The sequence below is a fragment of the Brienomyrus brachyistius genome, chromosome 9 (assembly GCF_023856365.1).
Source record: "Brienomyrus brachyistius isolate T26 chromosome 9, BBRACH_0.4, whole genome shotgun sequence".
Lineage (NCBI taxonomy): Eukaryota > Metazoa > Chordata > Actinopteri > Osteoglossiformes > Mormyridae > Brienomyrus > Brienomyrus brachyistius.
Window position 1 is genome coordinate 2,011,797 of NC_064541.1, and position 23,102 is coordinate 2,034,898.

Genomic DNA, 23,102 nt, shown 5'->3' on the forward strand with positions numbered 1-23,102 from the left:
TTCGTTAAACATAAAACATTTATTGCAGACAATAAACACAGAATCTGCTCTTGTAGAGAGCTGTAGAAATTACTAGATGAAACAATCCACCCACACACAGACACACACACACACTCCTTCTGACAGTCTTTCCAAATTAACACTTTCTTTCTGAGCGTCTTTCTCCTTGACCATCAAAGATCTCTCCTTTCTATGAAGGTCTTGTCCTCTGTGCCTCACAGATGGCCGCTGTAGTTCTCTCGCCGCTGCCTCTTCCGGGCCAGCTCTGGGAAATAGGCACTGTTGTAGGGTCTGTCCCTCTCCTGCAGCTCCCTCTGCCCCTGCGCTTCTCCTCCACGGCCACTCTTCTGTTCCAGCAAAGCCTGCGACCGCTGCCTCTCGTCAGCTTCCCTCTGCAGCCGCTCTGCGCGTAATCTATCCATGGAGCTGCCCGGAAAGTGTATAGTCACTTATTAGCGATTTACCAGGGTCCAACATTTGCAGGTTTGGGTGGAGGTTTTCAACCAGCCCTCAACTACCCACAAAACTTTGCAACTGCACAGTTTTACTCAGCGCCCCCAACTTGAAAATAGTTCATTTTAGACAATATGCCTTAAGAAGTAGCATCAAATACAGACGCAAGATGGAATAGGTGAATATTACAGTGCAACAAAAGGCATGTCGAATGGCTGGTGGAATCAGCCATGTGGTTAATTCACTACCAACGAGATGTCTGAGATCTGGGCTACACCACGAGAATGATGCACTCCCATTGAGAAGAGGCGCAAAATCGCTTGCTGGTCTGGTTTGCCAGATCAGTGAGCCATCCAGGAGAGATGCCAGATGCTTGTGAGTTGCTGGTACCTTTACATGTACAGATGCATGTATCCATAGTCATTTACAATTGAGAAATCAGGGTCAGATGGTCCCTGGAGTCATAGGGAGTTCAGGGTTTTGCTCAAGGTCCCGGCAGTGACATCACTTTGCTGACCCTGGGATTTGAGCACAACGTCCAATCCCAGTGAGCCACACACCGTCCCATGTGACAAGGACGCCCCTCCTTAAATCCACAACAACCCTTCTGTGTATCACTAAATTTAAAAGATCTATATACACTGGTGTGGAGGGGCATTTTATCCCCTGCCATATTACTGCCAAGCGCTTATTGCACAGGACTGAAACAGGGTAAACAACCTAGTTATAAAGACAAAAAAAGTGCATTTATTAAATTCCAACTTCAAGAGCTCTAACTTTAAAAAAAAAAAAAACAAAAAAAAACAATCTGCTCTCTGAGAGCGATCCCATAAAACACCCTGAATTGAGATCTGATAGGAGTTAACTGGGCGACTCCATCCACCTCAGAGAAGATATCAGATCTGATCTGTGTTTAATTCTACAGGCGTTTAATTTAATCTGGGAGTCACCATGATTTAGGACACTTGCTCAGGGATTTTGTCTCGTGCAAAAAAAAAAAAAAAAAAAAAGAAGACACTGAGGAAATCCTTTATATTCATCAGCAACTCCTGTGCTCATTTATAATATGTGTCAAAACAGCTAAGTCAGGTTCCAGAAGTCCTCTTTCAGGGATAAATATATATTTACATGATGACATCTGGCTCCAATATGTTCCCTTAGCTGTTGTGGCTCTACGCGTTGTTGTTTTATTCATTAACAGTGGTTTTCTGAAAATATCAAACTAAATCTGACCATCATTACCATTCAAACATAATATGCATGATTCCGATTGGCTGCTTCTGCTCACCTCTCCCCACTCGTCTTCTCCGCTCGTTCTGCCTTTTCCTTCCTTTTGCTCTTCTCTTTCTTTTCCTTTTTATCTTTAACAGCCAGGCCTTTCTTCATCTCCTTTAAGGGGTCCAGGGTGTCCTTTAGCCGCTTGTCTTTCTTGCGTTTCTCTTCCTCTGTCCATCCCACGCTCTTGTCAGCAACCTCCTTGCTTTTACTCCCCCCGTCTTTCAGATACCAGGGCGTGGCTTCAGTGCCAGGGGCGGGGCCAAGAGACACCAACAGGCCAATGGCACGCTCCTGACGTTCCTGATGCACCGAAAAAGAGCACGTGTCAGGAGTGATGTCATTATAACACAGAACTGTTATCCCTAAAATGAAACTAAGTATTTTGTCACAGAAAAAATTACATGGGTTTACAACTTCTTGTCGAACAGATCCCAGAAAGTACAAGTGGGCCACAACACCACACCAACTCCCATCCTCAACTCAAGGTCTCCCAGGGCCCTGTCCTGAGATCTCTGCTGCCCTCCCTGTACACCAGGGTTCCCCAATTCCAGCAATTCTTCCAGCTGAAGACCTCTCCCTTCATTCAACCAACAAAAACAACATCCATGTGCCCGACCAGCTCCAGTTTTGTCTCGTCCCCATGTTTCAAATGGTCCCAGGAAAACTTCAATCTGGCTTTGATATGCTGCTGTGTGAGAAATGGAGTTGACGTCAAAGACCTCAAAGCCCGCCATGACGAAAAGTTCTCAAAACAGTCTTTATGAGAACGAGTCCAAAAGATGCCTGCTCAGTGACAGTTATTTTTGCAGAGATCAGAGCGTTCTTGTTGATGCCTTGGATAATTCTCCTCTCCAAAATATTTTATATATTGCACTTGCAACCACATCCAAGTTCATTTCTAACAGATTGTGTCTCCTTGTACTTTGCAATGATACAATGTACAGCTGTTTTAGACACTGTGAAACTCTTGGAAAAGGCAGTATTCCACCCCCCCCCTCTTTAAGATGAGCTTCTATTACCTTCTTTATGAGGTCCAGACTTACACTATAAAGACAAAAGTATGGCGACACACTGCTTAATCATTGAATTCAGGCGTTTCATTCGGACCCACTGCACAGGTGTATAAAATCAGTCAGGTTCATCAGTCATTTTATGATCAGTCAGGTCAATCAGTCATTTTACAAACATTTGTGGAATAATGGGTCGTTCTGAAGAGCTCAGTGGATTCAAGCACGGTACTGTCATAGGCTGCCACCTTTTCAATAGGTCAGTTATTCCACAGTCAGCTATAACTGGTAATACTGCAAAGTGAAAGTGTTTAAGAACAACGAACTCACAAAAGCAGCAGGACCACATGAAGTAACAGAACAGGGTTGCCAAGTGCCAAGGTGCATAGTGTGTCGCCAAACTTTTTGCTACTAATTTTTCTGAAGAATTCACATGGAAGCTAAAAATTTTGTCCACTACTATCATGGGTATCACAGCAGCCGTACCAAGCAATGATGCTGCCAGACAGAATGCCCTCAGTGGTACATCGGTAAGAGTTGGTGAGTATTCTGGAGCTCATACCAAACCTCTCCAGCCGCTGAAGGAAGGTGAGCCACTGTCTTGCTAACTTCATGACCAGCTCACATCCTCGCTGATGTTACTTCCTAAGAACCTGAAGCAGCTGACCTTCTCCACTTCTGTTACCTTGATTTAGATGGGGGAGTACCCTCCACCCTCCTCTCCTGTAGTCCATGATCATCTCCTTAATAATTTTGACTTTAACTGTACAAGTTTATCTTAGCTCACAAACTTGATGTATTTTAGTTCATTTCAGTTTTCACAACCTTACATTGTATTTGTCCAACGATAATAATATGAAGGAGTGGTTTGTTACCGGAAGTACAAATCTGAACCCAGGGCCTAGTCAATGTGGTTCTCTAGGCGAGCATCACCGCACCGCCCCTGAGGCAAAACAACATTGGTTGGCAAGGCAGCCACTCATTGTAATTTCACTCTCCACCTTGCAGACCAGAGTTTTTCCAGTTGTTTTCATATACACAAACCAAGGTTACACATCTTCCATGAACTCTACAGAGCGCACCTTCCTGTACGTTCTTGAACATATATGTAGATCAGTGTTCCTTGGTTCCGATCCTGGAGGGCCGGTCTGCAACACAGTCTGCAGGTTTTCCTGCTCAGACACACCTTTTTCAGCTAACCAGCTAATTGTCAGGATTAGTAGGTTTTTTTGAGCGGGAGAATCTGCAAACTGTGTTGCGGACCGACCCTCCAGGACTGGAACTGGGATCACTGCTGTACAAATTGGACTCCAACATTGTCCAACACTGTCGACTTTACAGACAATATAGCTGTGGTAGGCCTGGTCACCAATAACAAGGAGCAGGCCGACCTGGGGGAGGTGAAGAGCTTATTTTGGTGGCAGGAAAACAGTCTGCTACTAATAAAAATACAAAGGAGTTGATTGTGGACTTTGTGAGGAAACAGCAGAGGATCTACCAGCACATCAGGAAAAAGGATGCTTTGGGAGATAGGCAGAGAGCTTCAAGTATGTCAGTGTTCACAAAACTAAAGACCTGACTGGGTACCTGCACACTGATTCACACCAATGCCTGTATCAGGAATTTCATGCTGCCCCTACAAATACTAAATAATTTCTACAAAGCTATCATCAAAAGCATCCTGACAGGGATCATCACCACCTGGTTCAAGAATAGCATACAGCATGACCACAAGGTTCTGTAGAGGGGTGTACAGTCAGCCAGACGCACAAGCAGACATGCACTGCCCAACCTGTCTTAATAATAATAATACATTTTATTTATAGGGGGCGGCATGGTGGTGCAGTGGTTGGCACTGCTGTCTCACACCTCTGAGTCCCAGGTTCGAGTCTCCGCCTGGGTCACATGTGTGTGCATGTTCTCCTCATGTCATCGTGAGGTTTTCTCCAGGTACTCCGGTTTCCCCCCACAGTCCAAAGACATGCTGAAGCTAATTGGAGTTGCTGAATTGCCCGTAGGAGTTCATGGTGTGTGAGTGTGCCCTGCGATGGGATGGCCCCCCATCCTGGGTTGTTTCCTGCCTCGTTACAGCACTATATAATACTAACAAAAATACTGTGGTGTGCCTTATTACAGTAATGCCGCCCAAGCCTTGGTTAATAACTTTAAAACTGTTCATAAAAATTTACCTGTTTCACTACACTGCTTGTATCTGTGTTTGTTGCAATACATCTGCCCTCTGCTGGTCTGATGGAGTATCGCTGCTGTTTGCAAGTACCAACTGCAGCCATATGCATCCACAGCCAAAGGTAGTATAAACACAAGCTGCCACATGACTGTCCCCAGCCCAAAAGTACACACACAGAAAAGAGAAATTTGAACTAAGCTGTAAGGATCCCAGCCAGCCCAGCAATGGCCTCTTCTCTGAGCTGAGTATGGAAAATGTTACTGCGGCTAGGCATGTATGGCAAACAAGAGATTGTGAAACATTCACTATATTAATCAGAAAAAAGGGAGCTTCTCACCTTCTCTTCCTTCTTCTCCCTCAGATATTCCTCATTGCCTTTCTTCTGCCCAGCTTCCTCGACCGGGAAGAGGTTCAGATGCTCCTCTTCACCGTCCAGCTCCGGTGTGCCGCCCACTGCTTTGAGTTCTTCTCCCTTGCTCAGAGCTGCCCGGGATTTACGTCTTAAATAGTCTGTTCGTGCCTGGTGAGGAAGATAAGACAGACGATTGCTGATAATTGCTCACGTATTTGCACATCATGGCTGAGATGTCACAGTAAAAAGGCACTTGATATTTAATAATCATCACTATATTAATCCCCATGGGGAAATTGCCTTTTAAGCCTCCTTCAACTTGCTCTTTGTAAAGTAAGTTGTAAGCTGGGGGGTGAGGGACTTGCACAAAGACCTGTAGACGTGCTGAGGCTGGGTTTGAATCAGTAACCTTGTGATTATAAACACACTGGCTTAGCCCACTGAGCCACACGCTGCCCCCCTGCAAACACTCATGGCCTGTCACATATTAATTTCTGTTTATATAAGATTAAAAATGCACTATTGGGAATATGGAAAGACAAAGTAGGTTTCATCATGTCACTTTCTCTGGGTACACCAGTGCCTTTATCAAGGCCTAAACATACAATTTATGTATACAGGTGTCTCTAAATTACCCCTGGTGAGTGTGTTTGGATCCTGACCAGGCCTCCTGCTTTGTGCTTCCTGGAATAAACTTCATGGATGGATGTTTGGATATGTGAGTGCATGCGAGGGCGTGGATTTCACTACAGACGGCATTTCCCCACTAATACAGTCGGAGTACCGTGTGTGTTTTGCGGGATCGGGGCCGATATGGACCCTAATCAATACTGTAACTAAATCTGCGCAACTGGCTGCATCGATAAAACTCCAGCAGAGCAACGCCGATGAAAGCAGCGTGCCTCTCGCCGTAGGATTTACCTCTTGCTCGGCTCTCTCTATCCGCCTCCGGACCTCCCTCTCCTCCTCGGCCGCCTTCGCTTCATCTCGGCGCACACGGGCAATGTTATCTTTATTCCGGACATGCCAGCTTTTCTTGGGTAAGATATTCATTTTAGATTATTAATGTAACTGTGTGGATAATAGTTGGGCATCAAAGCTCTACGACTAATGTACGAAAAACAGACTGGGGCCAGACAGACATTTCGAAAAGAAAGCGACGTTGTTTCCCTTGCAGCTTCCGGATAAGAAAAGACGCTATTGGCCTGAAATTAAGTCCCACCCCCACACCTCAATGTAATTGGCCAAAACGCTACACTTCACACGGGGGAGTCACACACTCTCCTCGTTAGTCATTTGGTCTGAATACTGATTGTTTGCCATATATGTTTGCCATTTATGCATGAATGCTCCCAGATTAAATTATTGTGTATTTACGTCTGTAATACAGTTTTAGATAATTGTAGAATTTTATTGTACATTTTCTCATTTTTTTTTAAATTGGCTTTATAATAAAATCTTTTAAAAAGTTTAAGAAGAGATTTTGCACATGTGTACGTTATGTATTCGTTCAGTAGTGTTACATTTCTGTATTGTTGGTATTCACATACGTTCACTGTAACACTTTTTATCATGGTATTCTGTATTTGCTTGCCATGTTAACTAGGAAATAAAATGATTCACACGTTTTATGTTCATGCGTCATTTAAAACAGATATAATGGATCTACCTTTATAAGTTATTATGAACAGGCCTATAAATGAAAACTGAAAACATTTTAATTTCTGAGTTTATAGACAATTAAAACGAAGGATGTTTTAATGAAAAATTTCCTCAACTGGCAGTTTGACCGGTAAGCGTGCGAAAGGTAGCGGGATCGATGCGCAAAATTGTGTACGGAGTCGTCTGCGTACTTCTGGGGCTTATGAGGCTTTAATCACTGGCGGTTCTAGCTTGAATGGCGCCCAGTGCGAGCCCCCCCCCCCCCCGAAATGGAACGATACAACCTTATCAATATAAACATATACACTGAATAAGATTAATAAATATAAAAAATAGAAAAGACAGATAGAAACATCCATCCATCCATCCATTTTCCAAACCGCTTATCCTACTGGGTTGCGGGGGGTCCGGAGCCTATCCTGGAAGCAATGGGCACGAGGCAGGGAACAACCCAGGATGGGGGGCCAGCCCATCGCAGGGCACACTCACACACCATTCACTCTCACATGCACACCTACGGGGAATTTAGTGACTCCAAATAGCCTCAGCATGTTTTTGGACTGTGGGGGGAAACCGGAGTACCCAGAGGAAACCCCACGACGACATGGGGAGAACATGCAAACCCCACACACATGTAGTTAATTGTAGTAAATACATTTATTAAAAAAATAAGAGATTAGAATTATTACAATGTCACCCTATTGGCTAACAAACATGCTCAGTGTTACACTGGCCTATTTCATTACATGCACAATATTATACTCATAAAGAGATTAAATAGCATGGGCGTCACCGCCATTAAATTTGAGGGGGACGTGTCCCCCTCACATTTCATAATTATTCATTTGGACCCCCCCACATTTAACATAAAATATTAGTTTTATGCCAGTGTGTCCCCCACATTCACAATGCAATGACGCTTAAATAATGCAATGACTGTTAAATAGTTGTATACATTTATCTTTTGCATGTTTCTCCTATTATTTCCTCTTTTTTATCAACTGGGCACCTGATGGTTCAGACCTTTTTTCATCTATTTGTGTTAATCTGGTTCTCGAGCATCAATTCCCCAGCACTGTCAACCAAGAGTCAAGACTACACCAGTTCAGCTTGGTGGTACGCAGACTGGCTTTAATATTCTTAACGATTTCACACAAACCAGAAAAATAAATATTATAATCACAGTATTATGAATAAATAGTGGTTTATTTGGTAGCATTTTCTAGTGTGACTGATGTTACTAATTGCATTAGTACTGTACAAAGTTAGCTAGTTGATAGATTCCCCTGCTCCCCCTACCTCGTGCTCCACCAATTGGTCCAAATTCCCTGTTTGGTAGAGTGATGCTGATGCTGGACCTTCAGCAAGACACTTGGACTACAATTCAGGGGTGTAGTAATGGGGGGGGGGGGTCATATATCCCTCAACATTTAATTTGTCTTCAGTTGCCCTCCCCCAAATAAAATGACCTTTGCATTTTATTTATGGAGTGTTGTCTCCCCCAGTATCAAACTCTCTCCAACGCCCTTGTTTCAGTCAAACCCGGGACGCTGGTCACAGGTGACTCCTTGAAGCCCAAAGACAGACCTAAATATCTATTAACTGATGTGGTTTTATGAAGGAAAACCCCCCAGGCTAAAGTGTGGGCTTCAGGAACTGGTACAAGAAGAAAACATCTGAGTGAAAGACAAGAGTCCAGCAGCTGCTAAATTCAAAGATTCATTTTTTTGATTTTCAAACATTTCTTAATAAACTTCATTGTCATTTATGGGCAGACTACATGTTAGTCAAAAAATCAGAAATACAGATTTTTCCGAAATAATCAGAGATTTTCTTTGGCCACCATAAATGACAGAGATCCACAAAACAATGTCCAGCATACCTTGGACATGACTATTGTTTAAATTATGACACATTTAACAATAAAACATTAAATACCAGATCAATAGTTCATATATTAAAAAAAACACTTACTGAACATGATGTAAAACTAATGGTCTGTTAAAAGAATAAAATGTTGCATTAATTGTTGTGTCTTGAAGAGTATCTCCATGAGATGTTCCTCTCACTTTGTTCCAAATGAGTCTCTGCTCGTTGGATTCCAGGCCTCACAGTTTCTTCTGTTAGCGCTGTTGAGTTCCTTTATCTTCTTGACCAAGAACTGCTTATCACGTCCCTCCTGCAGTCAAAATAAATCACCAACCACACATATGTGTGTTTTTAGATTTATATGCTGGTTAAAATACAGTATTCGCTTTTTGTATGCCTTTGGTATTACACTGTTTTAAACCTTATTCCATGTCCGTAAGGCACCATGGAAAGGTTAGAGAATAAAAGAATTTTTGTCTGTCCATCCATCCATCCATCCATCCATCCATCCATCCATCCATTTATCCATCCTTCCATTCATTTTCCAACTGCTTTTTCTGGTAAGTGGTCAATGGTTTACTCAACCAGTTTATGTTAATACATGTATGTGTCATGCCCGGCTCGTCTACTCCTCGTGTGTGCCACGCCCCCTGATTACCCACGTGTGCTTCCCTGATCGTCTCCAGCTTTGTCCACTTACTTTGATTAGTCCCGTCCTATTTAAGTCCTGGTCTTACTTGTTTCCCTTGTCTGTCATTGATGTTTGTTGGCGTCAGATGTTTCCTTGTTCCATTACCCGTAATAAACCCCGTAATTCCCCGTTTTTGGCCTGTCTGCCTGCTTTCTGCCTGTCTACCGGCCAGAGCGATCACCCACTCCCCAGCGTTCCCGGGCGATCGTGACAGTATGTGACTCTTTCAAAAATACACAGGTTATAATGTCTTGAATTTTTGTGCACAGTTAAAAATAACAACAGTAGAAAACTATATATATTGCATTTGGTAGTTAACAGTTAATTTCTTAACTTCTCCAAATGACCGTTTAATGGCAAAAGTGATCAGAAACAGAAATCAGAAATCAGAAATGTTTTTGCATTTGTATGTTTCTGTACTAATGTTATGTTATTTGTACTGTTATAATGAAGTCTTGAAGGACAGAATCTGACTTACCATTTTAAGCTGTGATCGAAGCAGGGACACAGTCTTTCCATAAACTGAGGCCAGAGCAGCTATGTAGCACAAGACTACACTATTAAGAGCAGAAGAACAATTCTTAGGAAATCAAATCCTCCTCAATAAGTATTTTCGGTCAACACACATGGGTTCCATGTGTCGATAACAGATGCAATCTGGCAGACGTAACCACAGGCCCAAACGGAGAATTTAGTAGTCAGATCTGTGAAGATGACCAGGTAAAGAGATGAAGAGAAGCAGGAGATTACTACTCACCACAGCGAGACAAAGAGGGGAATGCAGAATGCCTGTGAGCCCATGAAGTACAAAAAATCTCTGCTGGAGTTTGAGAGTGTCTGCAAGGAATCAGGAACAACACTCCACATCATGGAGAGAAAGCGGAACGGACCACAGCTCATGGAAGGATGAATCCTGAAGAGAAACACAAGGATCGGGCTTCAGTCTCCCATCTGATACTGTTCATTTTTGTTAACCCATCCATCCATCCATCCATCCATCCATCCATCCATCCACCCACTGCGGGGGCATTTTTCATTTTCCAATAAATAGTAAAGAAATCCAATGCAAGTTTCCCCCGTTATTTTTAAATTAGATGACAGTATTTCCTTTATTATATTGCTGACTGTGTAGAAAACCATACTCTACACAAAAGGTTGGTTTAATAATGAAGTTCCTGCTCTCAAGGTCCCAGATACTCAAAGTCTAAAGTCAATGAGGGGTCAGGGTCGGTCTTCGGCTGGTACCCACATCACCGCAGCGTAGATCAGTGCCACCGTGGCGAGACTCCAGCCCAGAAGGAGCACCAGGAGAAAGAAGAAGTTGGAGCTGTTGGAACGGAAGGTCCGATCTGCCGGGCGGCAATTTTGAAAAAGTGTAATCTGTTAAAAAAAAAAAAAAACTCATCTATCCATCCATTCATCCTCCAATCACTTATGCTGGTCAAGGTCATGGGGGACCTTGGAGTTTGTCCTAGGTGGCACAGGGCGGGGGCACATTACACCTCATTGGGTTCACAGTTAAACTGAATACAGTGCATGTTACCATTCTGCTGTGAAGATCTGCGGTATTGTGGAGGAAGTTAGTGAAGGCTGCTGTGGACCTACAGGCCTTGGGTGCAGGGCTGTATATTACCTTTCCCAGTAGTGTCGTCTTCTGCTGTTTTGTAGCTGTGGCCCTGAGAAGTCGATCTCAGGGCACATTGGGCCACTTTCCTGCCCTGTATTGGTTAACCTTCCTCCCTGTCCCATGGGTCTGGAGGATCTCCTTGTTATCAGGTCAGGTGCTATGCTAGGCCTGAGTCCATGGGAATGTTCTGTCTGTGAGAAAGTTCTTTCTGTTGCATCTTTGGGATGATGTAATCTACTCTGCTTGAAGTCTATGTCTGCCCCGAGAAATTGTTTAACTCTGCTCACTGCCTCGACCCTGGTCGATGTGCATGTGTGCCCTGTTCAAACAGTTTGGGGAACTTGTGCTTATACTTTAGTTTGATTGTTAGACCAATTATGCAATGAAAAATTCAATAACGCTTTACTTAAAGCATTCATGTACAATGTAACACTGTATTCATGGTAGAAAACTGGGTGAAAAAAGGCAACCACTTTTACTAAATGAATACTCAGGGGAACAAAACGAGGGGGGGAAAGAGGGAAAACTAAAAAGAGACAAGAAACTGGGTCTTGCTCTGAGGTGAGTATTTATGACGTTCCTCAATTTAATAAGCCTCTGAACTCGTGTAAAAATACTCCCTAAATATCAGCTGACAGCCACAAATCTATTCTTAGTTTTTTCTTCCCTCACAGAACAGAGCTGTGGTGCCCTCCCACTACAGAAACTTTAGTGACTGAGCTTCAGCCATTCAGGGAAACAAAGGGTTTTCAAAACACCTCCTCAGAAGAGGATAGGCCTTTGGAGTGTGGATATGAAAGCAAAGGAATGTAGACTGACTTGCAAATTTATATGCAAACATATCCTGTGGAGTTCAGAACACCAAGTCGTACCTTTCTGCAGTAAAAGATGATTATGAACTTTATGGTGTTGATGGCTGGCAGGAGTGGACAGAAGAGGGCGCCGGTCCACACCACTGTCTGGCCATAGACCAGACCCAGAACATTTTGGGGAACGACAAACTCCTGTCGCCCCACAAACTGGGCCAGCTTGCAGGGGCAGTGATCCACCAGCATCCTATATTAAAGGGCAAAGGGAGAACCAGGAAGGAGCCACAGGAATGTGAAGAGCAGACTCTCTCTCTGGCTTTTCTTCAAAACAGTATAAGTACAGGAAGCATGAGTCAGCATAGGTTTCACTCGTAAAGGAATGGCAAGGCCAAGCCCCGGACGCCGAACGCTAACCTGCGCGGAAACTCCACCAAAATCATCACAGCGATGACGGTGATAAAGTCAAAGACGGCCAGTTTGTACATCTCCTGTCCCACTCGAGTCTCCCAACACTGTGTAAGACAGGCAGAACACCGTGATCCTTGAGTTCTTCCTCCGAGACCAAAGCAGAGCATCGCACCTCACCACTGGGACAGCATGTACCTGGTATTGCTTGTGGTTATACTGGCAAACCGAGCAGGCCGTGTTTTCAGTGACTCCGTTACAGGTGATCCCGCTCCACAGAGTAAAGAGCAGCACGCCCAGGCTGACCAGCCGCAGAAACACTGCCCTGCAAGAGAGAGATTTCAAGTCGCCTTGGGTCACATGCAGTTACCCAGCAGGTTAAATAATATAAACCTCCCATTATACTTTTACATCCACTTTGAAGGTCCCTTCCATCCTTTGGTCATTGTTCACACATTTACATTTATTTATTCAAAGTCAGTCCCTGGGGAAAATGCGGTTAAGGGCTTTGCTCAAGGGCCCAACAGTGAGATTGCCCACATCACAGCGTCCTACCTACAGAGCCACACATCGCTCCATCTCCACACCCTCATCCTGTGTCTTTATCTGCCTTTTCAAACAGTGTTAGCTTCTTTATACTGCATGTAATAAACAAGAGTAACTTGCATTGCCCCCAATCTCCAGTTCCATCTCTGGTCTGCAAAACTAGATTCTGCAGCAAAGTCTAGTCTGGCAAGGAACTGAAATGGTTTGTTTGGCTCTGGCTACCAATGTGAGAATCCTCAAGCTCCATGCCTCAGTATTCTTAAATACGTCTTCGACATATTTGAGAACCCCCCTCTCTCTGAAGGCCCCTCCCACATAAAGTATCTCAGCTCTCTGCTCACCGTAAGAGCGCCAGGATGACTGTGGTGCTGGGAGAGTGTTTCTCCAGTAGAGCTATCTTGTCACACAGGAACGGCACCAGGAAGTTTGCTGCCGTTATGACAATAGAGGGCAGGTACTGCACAATTAGGTGCAGAAAGTTGTCCCCTGTCTGGCTCTAAAGGCGACATATGTTATGGGTTAGAGAAGCGGGCGTGAGTAAGGGATAAAAGTGTGGATTGCTATTTGTTACTCGCTAAAGAAAAGCAAGGACTGTCACAAAGCTTAACCTGGCTAAACTGGGTAGCCTTGAATATGGCGTAGAACGCTCCACCAATCAGCCCGAAGACCACGAGGTTGAGGACGGCACGCAGCGAGTACAGGCCCATGGTTTGTGCCATTGTCAGGGATGCAGCCACCTTCCTGATGCGCTCCTCCTCCAGGTCCATCTAAGGAGGCAATGTTGAGGGAGTGAATGACAGACAGGAGCACGCAACACACAGTGTGTAGATCACACGTGGCACACGCATGTATCATCACACACAGTGTGCAGATCTCATGCAGTACATGCATGGATCATCACACATAGTGTACAGATCTCAATTGACACATGCAGGTACCATCACACGTGCACATGCAGATCTTAAGCCATGCATACATATATAATCATACACAGTGTGCAGATCTCACACAGCACATGCATGGATCATCACACATGTAGGAACACGCACCTGTAACTGGTAACGGATGTTGTTCTGTTTCAAGTTGGTGGCTCGGTTACCTTGGAGACCGTAATCCCAGGCTGTGAAGACTAGCGTACTGTATCCCCCCACTGCCCCTCCGCCCGTTTTCACGACATCACGGATTACGGCCCCCATCCTGGAACCATAGAACCACAGGGCTGATCAGACACTGGGTGTACAGTACATAAAACATGGAAACACCAGGTCAAGTCCCCATGAACTTAGGAAAGATAAGCCTAAGACTTGTGTTGAAGGACAAAATGTGAGAACTCTCAACAAAAATGCTTTCTATCAAAAAGTTTATAGCGTTCATTTTAACTGCTTAATGCATCTGCGAAGGCCGATTGCAGAGATTACAGTGATTATAAGTGAGAGAGCCATCACTTTGCACGCCCATGAGAGCTAGATGGCAAACATTTCATGGAACATGGCCCAGGTCTGGAAAGAGCCACATGTCTTCACTCACCGGAGGACTATGCAGATCAAGCAGAAGATGAAGTAGAAAGCTGTAGTTAGCAGGTATGCCACGGGAATGTTGTAGGAGACCTGTGTGTTCATCATCTCCGTATTGTTATAGAAACCATAAAAAAGGTACGAGTACTCCATAAATCCCTGGGGAAGAGGAGAAGTGATGGGAGACAGAAGCAGCTCGTTCTTTATTTGATGGAGCCTCACATGCTCATGAATGTGAATGTGTGTATCAAGGACAATATGTATGAGGCATGATCACTGCAAATATGGCTGGCTGCTTTCCTCACCATTCCAGTGAGCAGGTCAAGAAAATATTGGTAAAAGACTGAGAGGCTCTGAGGCTCAGGACTGTAGATCATGCATTCCGTGCGATCTAAATAAACAGTATGAAAGAAAGAAAACATAGCTGGTGTACATAATTCAACACGATTCCCACTGACCATGAATCACCAGTGAAGTTAAACTCAAAAGCTGTTTTTACATTTACAAGGAATCGATTATCTTTGCCAGATCTTAATTTTGAAAATAGTTTTTCCTTTCACTTCATCTCATTGTTATTTGAGACTTGAAAAACTAATTACATGAAGCAAGGAAGTTGCTAGGATACAGTTTCAGGGGATAATGCAAACACATTACTGAGCCAAGCACACAGTGAAATTACAAATTATATTTACTGTCAGTTTAGATTATGACGTGTAATTATATAAAACATCTAAGTCGATAAACACAGAGATGTCCTGTGTGGCTCTGAGTTTGTTGCAGTAATAGATAGTACTGTAAGCTACAGCTTTAATGATTAACAAATAATTAAATAGAGCCTGACATTGCAACACATTGCTGCTGAAATGTCAAGCATCCTCTTCACGGATGTGGTTATAGGCCAACAAGAGATACAGGGGACTGTGACTGACATATCTGATATCTGATATGTGAATTTTTCCAAACCAGCAAAACAAATATCACACGCTGGTAAGTATTCTACCTTAATGAAAACATGCACCCGATATTGGTAATCATAGCTATTGCTAGTTGTCAGACTGGTCTTACCGATGCTGTTTTGAGTTTCTGAGTTGCCAGGACTGGACTGAAAGACAATGCTGGGGGCCAGGACAAACCCCGCGATCAGCAAGAATGACAGAAAGTTGAGCACGACAAGAAAGCGCAGAAACAGGAAGTAGGACTGGACACCACCGCCAAAGTGCCCTGGTGGGAAGGCAAAAATGCAGGAATGAATCAGTGTGATCACAAAACTAAATGAGACCATTTAGTACATGACATGGCCAAGAACCGGAAAGTTAGGGGGTGTTTCTCTCACCCCCGATTTTGTGTAGAGTTCTCCGCCATGGTGCGACATAAGCTAGAACTTCCCTTGATTCTTCTAGAAACCTCTTCATGGTCTTGGACTTGCTGATCTTCCATGACTGCCAGTTAGACATTACTGGCACTTTCATCTGTTGGACTTGTCTGCATTCACAAAATACTATAGTAAGTGACACAGGTAAAGACAGCCATCCATCTATCCATCAATCCATCCATCCATCCATCCACCCAAACATCAATCCATCCATCCACCCATCCATCCATCCATCCATCCAGATGTATGTGCATTGCTATAATTGTTAAACTGTTAGTAAATAACAAGCACTTATAGGTACATTGTTAATTTAATGTACATTTAATCTAATTGAAGGAGATCCTATTTGTTCTGACATGAAAAATGAGAAAATGTTACTATCAATTAAATGAGAATCATTGAATTAATTCTATGGCCTCTGTCATGTTTAAATTCTGATAATAAAAATATACACTTAGAATAACATCATACACTTCATTCCACCCATCCTGCTTTTTGCATATAACCAAACATATAACCACTCTGAACACGCCACACACAAATAACTGCCTCTGACACTGCCTCAGGCTTTCACTGGCTCTGATACCTTATGGCCTTTTTGAGCTCCATAGGTAGAGGAAGCTCTTTTAGGTTCCGGGGTCTGCCTTTGGCCCCCTCTTCTGGCTGGTCAGTATTCCAGTTGAACTGAGGGGGGCGCTGGACAGCTGAATTAGAGGGCCTCTCCCTCAGTCTCAATGACTGATGGGGGCTATAGTGAATATGACCTATGGATCAAAATCAGAGAGCAAATTTCATTAAGGAAGTGACCTTCAATCAGATGTACCCCGTTCATATGCAGAGAACAGATATTTTTGTTAGAATTGTATTTTTCATTACTGACAAGATAGAAAACACAACGCAGATTGGGAATCATGAATAAGAAACGGAAAACAAATCACACACACACAGCCTGGACATTTAAAAGATCAAGCACTTTACCACCTGCATCTGAGGTCTCCCTCTCTCTCGCCCAGTACATGCTGGTTCACGACCTTTGCTTCTCACTTTTCAGCAAAGGGTTCACTCACTGCAGAGATACATTTGGACTTCAAAAAACCATTCACAAAACTCAAAACAACTCCCCTCTCTCTTTTCCCCACTGGTTTACCTTCCAGGAAGATGTCACCTGGACTTTGTTCCCTATGCAAATGACCACCAACTTCCTTGTATATCTTAACCCGTTCTAAACCTCTACTGTAAACATTACACTGCCATTCTTCAGCTCCGACTTGACCCATTACTCAGATGCTACGTTTTATCTGAAATATCCAGCATATTTCAAACAACAAAAAAAATCAAATGCCTTAATATGTGGTCATATTTTTATAAACAAGAATTAAACTTAGGTTGGTGCAGTCGATAGTTGTCTGTCTATGAATGGGTGAAATATCCGGGTATCAGACCTGGATTGAATTACAGGAAATTAAAACAAAACTGTCAGCTCTGTGTCTATGGCCCCTTCTCGGTTTAACAGAGACTGTCAGCTCTGTGTCTATGGCCCGTCTCGGTTTAACAGAGACTGTTAGCTCTGTGTCTATGGCCCCTTCTCGGTTTAACAGAGACTGTCAGCTCTGTGTCTATGGCCCCTTCTCGGTTTAACAGAGACTGTCAGCTCTGTGTCTATGGCCCCTTCTCGGTTTAACAGAGACTGTCAGCTCTGTGTCTATGGCCCCTTCTCGGTTTAACAGAGACTGTCAGCTCTGTGTCTATGGCCTCTTCTCGGTTTAACAGAGACTGTCAACTCTGTGTCTATGGCCCGTCTCGGTTTAACAGAGACTGTCAGCTCTGTGTCTATGGCCCCTTCTCGGTTTAACAGAGACTGTCATCTCTGTGTCTATGGCCCCTTCTCGGTTTAAGAGAGACTGTCAGCTCTGTGTCTATGGCCCCTTCTCGGTTTAAGAGAGACTGTCAGCTCTGTGTCTATGGCCCCTTCTCGGTTTAAGAGAGACTGTCAGCTCTGTGTCTATGGCCCCTTCTCAGTTTATCAGAGACTGTCAGCTCTGTGTCTATGGCCCCTTCTCGGTTTAACAGAGACTGTCATCTCTGTGTCTATGGCCCCTTCTCGGTTTAAGAGAGACTGTCAGCTCTGTGTCTATGGCCCCTTCTCGGTTTAAGAGAGACTGTCAGCTCTGTGTCTATGGCCCCTTCTCGGTTTAAGAGAGACTGTCAGCTCTGTGTCTATGGCCCCTTCTCAGTTTATCAGAGACTGCCAATTCTGTCTCTGTGGCCCATCTCGGTTTAATGGAGAAGCTATTCCGCTGTCAAACGTAGCTACCTCAAATTATATAAATCAGGGCCTTTTTCATCTGAAATACATTTTAAAAATGGTTTACATTGCTATCTTGTATTCCCTTGGGTAAATTATTGCAGACAGAAAACAAGAAATGTCCAAATAATACATACTAATTCTATTGTGTGTGCCCTGTGATGGACTGGCATCCTGTCCAGGGTGTCCCCCAGCCCCATGCCCTGTGATGGACCGGCATCCTAACTAGCGTGTCCCCCAGCCCCGTGATGGACCGTTATCCTGTCCAGGGTGTCCCCCAGCCCCGTCCCCTGTGTTGGACCAGCATCCCATTTAGGGTGTCCTCCAGCCCTGTCCCCTGTGTTGGACCGGCATGCCATCCAGGGTGTCCCTCAGCCCCGTCCCCTGTGTTGGACCGGCATGCCATCCAGGGTGTCCCCCAGCCCCGTCCACTGTGTTGGACCGGCATGCCATCCAGGATGTCCCCCAGCCCCGTCCCCTATGATGGGCCGGCATCCCATCCAGGGTGTCGCCCAGCCCCGTCCCATGTGATGGGCCGGCATCCCATCCAGGGTGTCCCCCAACCCTGTCCCCTGTGTTGGACCGGCATCCCACCCAGGGTGTCTCCCAGCCCCGTCCCCTGTGTTGGACCGGCATCCCATCCAGAGTGACTCAGCCCCGTCCCCTGTGTTGAACCGGCATGCCATCCAGGGTGTCCCCCAGCCCCGTCCCCTGTGTTGGACCGGCATGCCATCCAGGATGTCCCTCAGCCCCGTCCCCTGTGATGGGTCGGCATCCCATCCAGGGTGTCTCCCAGCCCCATCCCCTGTGTTGGACCGGCATCCCATCCAGGGTGTCTCCCAGCCCCGTCCCCTGTGTTGGACCGGCATCCCATCCAGGGTGTCCCCCAGCCCCGTCCCCTGTGTTGGACCGGCATCCCATCCAGGGTGTCTCCCAGCCCCGTCCCTTGTATTGGACCAGCATCCCATCCAGGGTCTCCCCCAGCCCCTTGCCCTGTGATGGGCCGGCATCCCATCCAGGGTGTCCCCCAGCCCCGTCCCCTGTGTTGGACCGGCATACCATCCAGGGTGTCCCCCAGCCCCGTCCCCTGTGTTGGACCGGCATCCCATCCAGGGTGTCTCCCAGCCCCGTCCCCTGTGTTGGACCGGCATGCCATCCAGGGTATCCCCCAGCCCCGTCCCCTGTGTTGGACCGGCATGCCATCCAGGATGTCCCCCAGCCCCGTCCCCTGTGTTGGACCGGCATGCCATCCAGGATGTCCCTCAGCCCCGTCCCCTGTGATGGGTCGGCATCCCATCCAGGGTGTCTCCCAGCCCCGTCCCCTGTGTTGGACCGGCATCCCATCCAGGGTGTCTCCCAGCCCCGTCCCCTGTGTTGGACCGGCATCCCATCCAGGGTGTCCCCCAGCCCCGTCCCCTGTGTTGGGCCGGCATGCCATCCAGGATGTCCCCCAGCCCCGTCCCCTGTGTTGGACCGGCATCCCATTTAGGGTGTCCCCCAGCCCCTTGCCCTGTGATGGGCCGGCATCCCATCCAGGGTGTCCCCCAGTCCCGTCCCCTGTGTTGGACCGGCATCCCATCCAGGGTGTCCCCCAGCCCCGTCCCCTGTGTTGGACCGGCATACCATCCAGGGTGTCCCCCAGCCCCGTCCCCTGTGTTGGACCGGCATCCCATCCAGGGTGTCTCCCAGCCTCGTCCCCTGTGTTGGACCGGCATCCCATCCAGAGTGTCTCCCAGCCCCGTCCCCTGTGTTGAACCGGCATGCCATCCAGGGTGTCCCCCAGCCCCGTCCCCTGTGTTGGACCGGCATGCCATCCAGGATGTCCCTCAGCCCCGTCCCCTGTGATGGGTCGGCATCCCATCCAGGGTGTCTCCTAGCCCCGTCCCCTGTGTTGGACCGGCATCCCATCCAGGGTGTCTCCCAGCCCCGTCCCCTGTGTTGGACCGGCATGCCATCCAGAGTGTCCCCCAGCCCCGTCCCCTGTGTTGGGCCGGCATCCCATCCAGGGTGTCTCCCAGCCCCGTCCCCTGTATTGGACCGGCATCCCATTCAGGGTCTCCCCCAGCCCCTTGCCCTGTGATGGGCCGGCATCCCATCCAGGGTCTCCCCCAGCCCCTTGCCCTGTGATGGGCCGGCATCCCATCCAGGGTGTCCCCCAGCCCCGTCCCCTGTGTTGGGCTGGCATCCCATCCAGGGTGTCCCCCAGCCCCGTCCCCTGTGTTGGGCCGGCATCCCATCCAGGGTGTCCCCCAGCCCCGTCCCCTGTGTTGGGCCGGCATCCCATCCAGGGTGTCTCCCAGCCCCGTCCCCTGTGTTGGGCCGGCATGCCATCCAGGGTGTCCCCCAGCCCCGTCCCCTGTGTTGGGCTGGCATCCCATCCAGGGTGTCCCCCAGCCCCGTCCCCTGTGTTGGGCCGGCATGCCATCCAGGATGTCCCCCAGCCCCGTCCCCTGTGATGGGCCGGCATCCCATCCAAGGTGTCTCCCAGCCCCGTCCCCTGTGTTGGACCGGCATCCCATTTAGGGTGTCCCCCAGCCCCTTGCCCTGTGATGGGCTGGCATCCCATCCAGGGTGTCCCCCAGTCCCGTCCCCTGTGTTGGACCGGCATCCCATCCAGGGTGTCCCCCAGCCCCGTCCCCTGTGTTGGACCGGCATACCATCCAGGGTGTCCCCCAACCCCGTCCCCTGTGTTGGACCGGCATCCCATCCAGGGTGTCTCCCAGCCTCGTCCCCTGTGTTGGACCGGCATCCCATCCAGAGTGTCTCCCAGCCCCGTCCCCTGTGTTGAACCGGCATGCCATCAAGGGTGTCCCCCAGCCCCGTCCCCTGTGTTGGACCGGCATGCCATCCAGGATGTCCCTCAGCCCCGTCCCCTGTGATGGGTCGGCATCCCATCCAGGGTGTCTCCCAGCCCCGTCCCCTGTGTTGGACCGGCATGCCATCCAGGGTGTCCCCCAGCCCCGTCCCCTGTGTTGGACCGGCATCCCATCCAGGGTGTCTCCCAGCCCCGTCCCCTGTATTGGACCGGCATCCCATCCAGGGTCTCCCCCAGCCCCTTGCCCTGTGATGGGCCGGCATCCCATCCAGGGTGTCCCCCAGCCCCGTCCCCTGTGTTGGACCGGCATCCCATCCAGGGTGTCCCCCAGCCCCGTCCCCTGTGTTGGACCGGCATCCCATCCAGGGTGTCCCCCAGCCCCGTCCCCTGTGTTGGACCGGCATCCCATCCAGGGTGTCTCCCAGCCCCGTCCCCTGTGTTGGACCGGCATCCCATCCAGGGTGTCTCCCAGCCCCGTCCCCTGTGTTGGACCGGCATCCCATCCAGGATGTCCCCCAGCCCCGTCCCCTGTGATGGGCCGGCATCCCATCCAGGGTCTCCCCCAGCCCCTTGCCCTGTGATGGGCCGGCATCCCATCCAGGGTGTCCCCCAGCCCCGTCCCCTGTGTTGGACCGGCATCCCATCCAGAGTGTCTCCCAGCCCCGTCCCCTGTGTTGAACCGGCATGCCATCCAGGGTGTCCCCCAGCCCCGTCCCCTGTGTTGGGCCGGCATGCCATCCAGGATGTCCCCCAGCCCCGTCCCCTGTGATGGGCCGGCATCCCATCCAAGGTGTCTCCCAGCCCCGTCCCCTGTGTTGGACCGGCATCCCATTTAGGGTGTCCCCCAGCCCCTTGCCCTGTGATGGGCTGGCATCCCATCCAGGGTGTCCCCCAGTCCCGTCCCCTGTGTTGGACCGGCATCCCATCCAGGGTGTCCCCCAGCCCCGTCCCCTGTGTTGGACCGGCATACCATCCAGGGTGTCCCCCAACCCCGTCCCCTGTGTTGGACCGGCATCCCATCCAGGGTGTCTCCCAGCCTCGTCCCCTGTGTTGGACCGGCATCCCATCCAGAGTGTCTCCCAGCCCCGTCCCCTGTGTTGAACCGGCATGCCATCCAGGATGTCCCTCAGCCCCGTCCCCTGTGTTGAACCGGCATGCCATCCAGGATGTCACCCAGCCCCGTCCCCTGTGTTGGACCGGCATCCCATTTAGGGTGTCCCCCAGCCCCTTGCCCTGTGATGGGCTGGCATCCCATCCAGGGTGTCCCCCAGCCCCTTGCCCTGTGTTGGACCGGCATCCCATCCAGGGTGTCCCCCAGCCCCATCCCCTGTGTTGGACCGGCATACCATCCAGGGTGTCCCCCAACCCCGTCCCCTGTGTTGGACCGGCATCCCATCCAGGGTGTCTCCCAGCCTCGTCCCCTGTGTTGGACCGGCATCCCATCCAGAGTGTCTCCCAGCCCCGTCCCCTGTGTTGAACCGGCATGCCATCAAGGGTGTCCCCCAGCCCCGTCCCCTGTGTTGGACCGGCATGCCATCCAGGATGTCCCCCAGCCCCGTCCCCTGTGATGGGTCGGCATCCCATCCAGGGTGTCTCCCAGCCCCGTCCCCTGTGTTGGACCGGCATGCCATCCAGGGTGTCCCCCAGCCCCGTCCCCTGTGTTGGACCGGCATCCCATCCAGGGTGTCCCCCAGCCCCGTCCCCTGTGTTGGGCCGGCATCCCATCCAGGGTGTCCCCCAGCCCCGTCCCCTGTGTTGGGCCGGCATCCCATCCAGGGTGTCCCCCAGCCCCGTCCCCTGTGTTGGGCCGGCATGCCATCCAGGGTGTCCCCCAGCCCCGTCCCCTGTGTTGGGCCGGCATGCCATCCAGGGTGTCCCCCAGCCCCGTCCCCTGTGTTGGGCCGGCATGCCATCCAGGGTGTCCCCCAGCCCCGTCCCCTGTGTTGGGCCGGCATCCCATCCAGGGTGTCTCCCAGCCCCGTCCCCTGTGTTGGGCCGGCATGCCATCCAGGGTGTCCCCCAGCCCCGTCCCCTGTGTTGGGCCGGCATCCCATCCAGGGTGTCCCCCAGCCCCGTCCCCTGTGTTGGGCCGGCATCCCATCCAGGGTGTCTCCCAGCCCCGTCCCCTGTGTTGGACCGGCATCCCATCCAGGGCGTCCCCCAGCCCCGTCCCCTGTGTTGGACCGGCATCCCATCCAGGGCGTCCCCC

The 23,102-nt window shown here is 48.9% G+C and overlaps 2 protein-coding genes across 3 annotated transcripts; both read right to left on the minus strand.

The window, feature by feature from the left end:
• On the minus strand, window positions 1-6,469 carry leng1 (leukocyte receptor cluster (LRC) member 1). The gene is made up of 4 exons (XM_049025791.1): window positions 6,200-6,469; window positions 5,264-5,446; window positions 1,742-2,031; window positions 1-426 (listed from the first exon to the last, which is right to left on the minus strand). The coding sequence occupies exons 1-4, from the start codon at window positions 6,329-6,331 to the stop codon at window positions 216-218; spliced, it is 816 nt and encodes a 271-aa protein (XP_048881748.1). The 5' UTR covers window positions 6,332-6,469; the 3' UTR covers window positions 1-215.
• Window positions 6,470-7,578: 1,109 nt separating this feature from the next.
• Window positions 7,579-16,921, minus strand: tmc4 (transmembrane channel-like 4). Of its 2 annotated transcripts, none has more exons than XM_049025699.1 (16): window positions 16,755-16,921; window positions 16,360-16,537; window positions 15,735-15,883; window positions 15,467-15,622; window positions 14,707-14,792; window positions 14,415-14,560; window positions 13,937-14,084; window positions 13,496-13,654; window positions 13,229-13,383; window positions 12,540-12,666; window positions 12,351-12,448; window positions 12,000-12,183; window positions 10,750-10,880; window positions 10,258-10,413; window positions 9,979-10,057; window positions 7,579-9,119 (listed from the first exon to the last, which is right to left on the minus strand). In XM_049025699.1, the coding sequence occupies exons 1-16, from the start codon at window positions 16,789-16,791 to the stop codon at window positions 9,006-9,008; spliced, it is 2,103 nt and encodes a 700-aa protein (XP_048881656.1). In that variant the 5' UTR covers window positions 16,792-16,921; the 3' UTR covers window positions 7,579-9,005. The 2 variants fall into 2 exon arrangements, with proteins under 2 accessions (XP_048881656.1, XP_048881655.1); XM_049025698.1 differs by having other exon boundaries at window positions 16,752-16,921.
• Between the last annotated feature and the right edge of the window lie 6,181 nt (window positions 16,922-23,102).